General features: G+C 49.6%; 1 protein-coding gene across 1 annotated transcript; it reads left to right on the top strand.

Annotated features, from left to right (window-relative positions):
* The first annotated feature begins 209 nt into the window (after nt 1–209).
* LOC124660025 (aspartyl protease family protein At5g10770-like) lies at nt 210–2058 on the top strand. The gene is made up of 2 exons (XM_047197828.1): nt 210–354; nt 833–2058. Exons 1-2 carry the CDS (start codon nt 210–212, stop codon nt 2056–2058), a joined length of 1371 nt encoding a protein of 456 aa, XP_047053784.1.
* The last annotated feature ends 865 nt before the right edge of the window (nt 2059–2923 follow it).

Below are 2923 nucleotides of genomic sequence, written 5' to 3'. Positions count from 1 at the left end.
ATATAACTCGACAATAACAAATGTGCTTCTTTTGACTGCTTACTTACTGGTACGACGAGGTTAAAACACCTCCAATCCGGCCATCATAGGTATCTTCCCATTTTCTTTGTTGGTGATCGTTCTGTCCAAGCTACTAGATTTTTGTGGCTGGTATATATACTTATGTCGTCCTAGACTCGGGTAACGTCAGGTGCATATACCAAGTTTCTATGGCTTCTCCCTTGTTCCTGTGTATCCTCTTGATCATATGCAGCTACGGCGCTTACATTGTTGCAGGCGCCGCTCCACACGGGTTCGTCGTAGTGTCAACCAGCAGCTTGTTCCAGCCAAAAGATGTCTGCTCCACATCCACGGGTATTACACGAACTGAACTTGGCGCCACCTAATTATCTCTATAACTACTTATTCAGTTCCAAAACATGTGACTCAGTTTTGTCTAGATACATATATATTTAGACATTTCTTTCTCAGTAAAAAATAGCAGTACGGTGGGCATCAGTAAATCCAGTTTTCAGCAATACGAAAATACCAGCCAAATAACGTTAGAGATTTGTCAAACGAATTTATAAATGCGTACAATTTTTTTGTTTTTCAAATGAGCTAATTACATAAACAGTTTTCAAATGAGCAATACGAATTTATAACGGTAAATTTCGTTTGGTATTACAGTTTTCCGGTGGTAACCGGTCTTCGGTGAAATTTTCGAAAATCTCAGCCAAGAGAAACCATGGTTTAGATGTATTTCGGTGTGTATATATATCTATATCTAGACAAAATGAGTGACTTACTTCAAAACAAGATTGTATGACACTTGAATGTTTCAACGTTTCAGTGACGCCACGGCCGGACCGCGCTGTTGTGCCGCTCGTGCACAGGCACGGGCCGTGCGCACCGTCGCAGTCCACCATCAAGACATCTTTCGCTCAGGCGCTCCACAGAAGCCGCGCCCGCGCGGACTACATCATGAGTCGAGCGACCACGCAGGAGGAGGATGGCAAGGTGAGCATCCCGGCGCACCTGGGCGACTCCGTCGGCTCGCTGGAATACGTCGTCAAGCTGGGGCTCGGCACGCCGGCCGTGGAGCAGGTTGTCCTCATGGACACTGGGAGCGACCTGTCTTGGGTGCAGTGCAAGCCCTGCAACTCCAGCGACTGCTACCCTCAGAAGGATCCCCTCTTTGACCCTAGCAAGTCATCTACCTACGCTCCAATCCGCTGTGACTCCGCCCTGTGCAAGACGCTCCAGTCCGATCGTTTCGGCAATGGCTGCACCAGTAATGGCACCCAGTGCGGGTACCGAGTGGAGTACGGGGGCGGATCCAAGACGACCGGCGTGTACAGCAACGACGCGCTAACGCTGGCGCCCGACGTCGTAATCAACAACTTCCACTTCGGCTGCGGCTACCACCAGGGCGGCCCCAACGACAAGTACGACGGCCTCCTTGGTCTGGGCGGCTCGCCGGAGTCGCTCCCGGTCCAGACGTCCAAACTCTACGGCGGTGCCTTCTCCTACTGCCTCCCGTCGGTGAGCAGCGGCGCCGGGTTCCTCGCCCTCGGAGCGCCGAGCAACACCTCGGGCTTCAGGTTCACGCCGATGACCCGCTTCATGCACGAGACCACCTTCTACCTCGTGAGGCTCACCGGCATCAGCGTCGGCGGGAAGCAGCTCAGCATCCCGCGGAAGGTGTTCGAGGGAGGCATGATCATAGACTGCGGCAACATCCTCACGCACCTGCCCGACACGGCCTACGGGGAACTCAAGTCGGCGTTCCGGGCAGCCATGGCGGCGTACCCGCTCTTGCCACACAAGTACGACACTTGCTACAACTTCACGGGATACAGCAACGTCACCGTGCCGAGGGTTGCTCTCACATTCAGCGGCGGCGTGACGGTCGACCTGGATGTGCCCAACGGGGTCCTGTTGGATGATTGTCTCGCCTTCACCGACTCCGGCCCAGACGATTACGTCGGGATCATCGGCAATGTCAACCAGCGTTCGCTGGAGATGTTGTACGATGTTGGGGGTGGTAGACTCGGATTCCGCGCCGGCGCATGCTGACTCCTCAATCGAGGTATAGCACAACGCCACAACCTTGAGCTAAGTTCACAAAGAAAAGGTGGTTTGTGAGCGCATTTGCCACAAATAAGAGCGGTTTTGCTCTCAACTGCTCCAAAGGGGCGGCCCGTCCGTCCAGAAATGTCTTTCTTCTTTTAGATTCGTGCTGTAAGTAACATCAAATTTCGGTATGCTTCAAAAATCTGAAAGTAATGATTTGGGAGGAAAATGTGGTGACCCGGCATACCACTGCATGGTGTAGTATGCAAGCCTGATATAACACCAATGAAACACCGTTCCACTAGTATTATATCGCTCAGAGTGGTACAACAGAAACATATGCGGGTCCAAGGCATGTCTATAGAATTACAACATTGACTCTGTTACATAAAATCATCACAACCTCCTACTTTACAATGAGGTAAAACTGCAAATAAACTCCAGAATAACGACTCGTAGTCTAGTCTTATCACGAACTCTATTTGTAGAGTGTTTAACTAGCTATACAGGCTATGAATAGATTCTGGCTAAATAGGAGCTAGGTTTAGGAAACTAGTTCCTTTCTATTGCTAAGCTAGGTTTTATCCTTGTTGGATGTGGTGTTTGACTCTTCTGTCAGGTTCCTGTCCCTTGAAGTAATTGTTGATTCCTCGGTCTTCGAGTTGCACTGTAGATCCTCCTTCGATGCCTCCATATCTAAGCAGGGGATTTAAGAGTGGTATGAGTACGAGCGTACTCAACAAGTTTATTATAGGAAAGAGGTGTTTAATGCACTAGCTACAGCATTAGACCAGAAAGTCTAATACCAATGCAGGTTTTCATAATCATTTCTTAAAAAGGTTGCTTTTATTCAGAAAAACTATGTCCG

Source organism: Lolium rigidum, chromosome 6 (assembly GCF_022539505.1).
Source record: "Lolium rigidum isolate FL_2022 chromosome 6, APGP_CSIRO_Lrig_0.1, whole genome shotgun sequence".
Classification (NCBI taxonomy): Eukaryota; Viridiplantae; Streptophyta; class Magnoliopsida; order Poales; family Poaceae; genus Lolium; species Lolium rigidum.
Note: the sequence above shows the minus strand (reverse complement) of the source record. Positions and strands in the feature narration are given on the sequence as shown.

Coding starts and splice junctions, on each gene's coding strand:
- LOC124660025 (XM_047197828.1), top strand. CDS start 210: ATGGCTTCTCCCTTGTTCCTGTGTATCCTCTTGATCATATGCAGCTAC. Junction 355..832: donor TGTCTGCTCCACATCCACGG/GTATTACACGAA, acceptor TCAACGTTTCAG/TGACGCCACGGCCGGACCGC.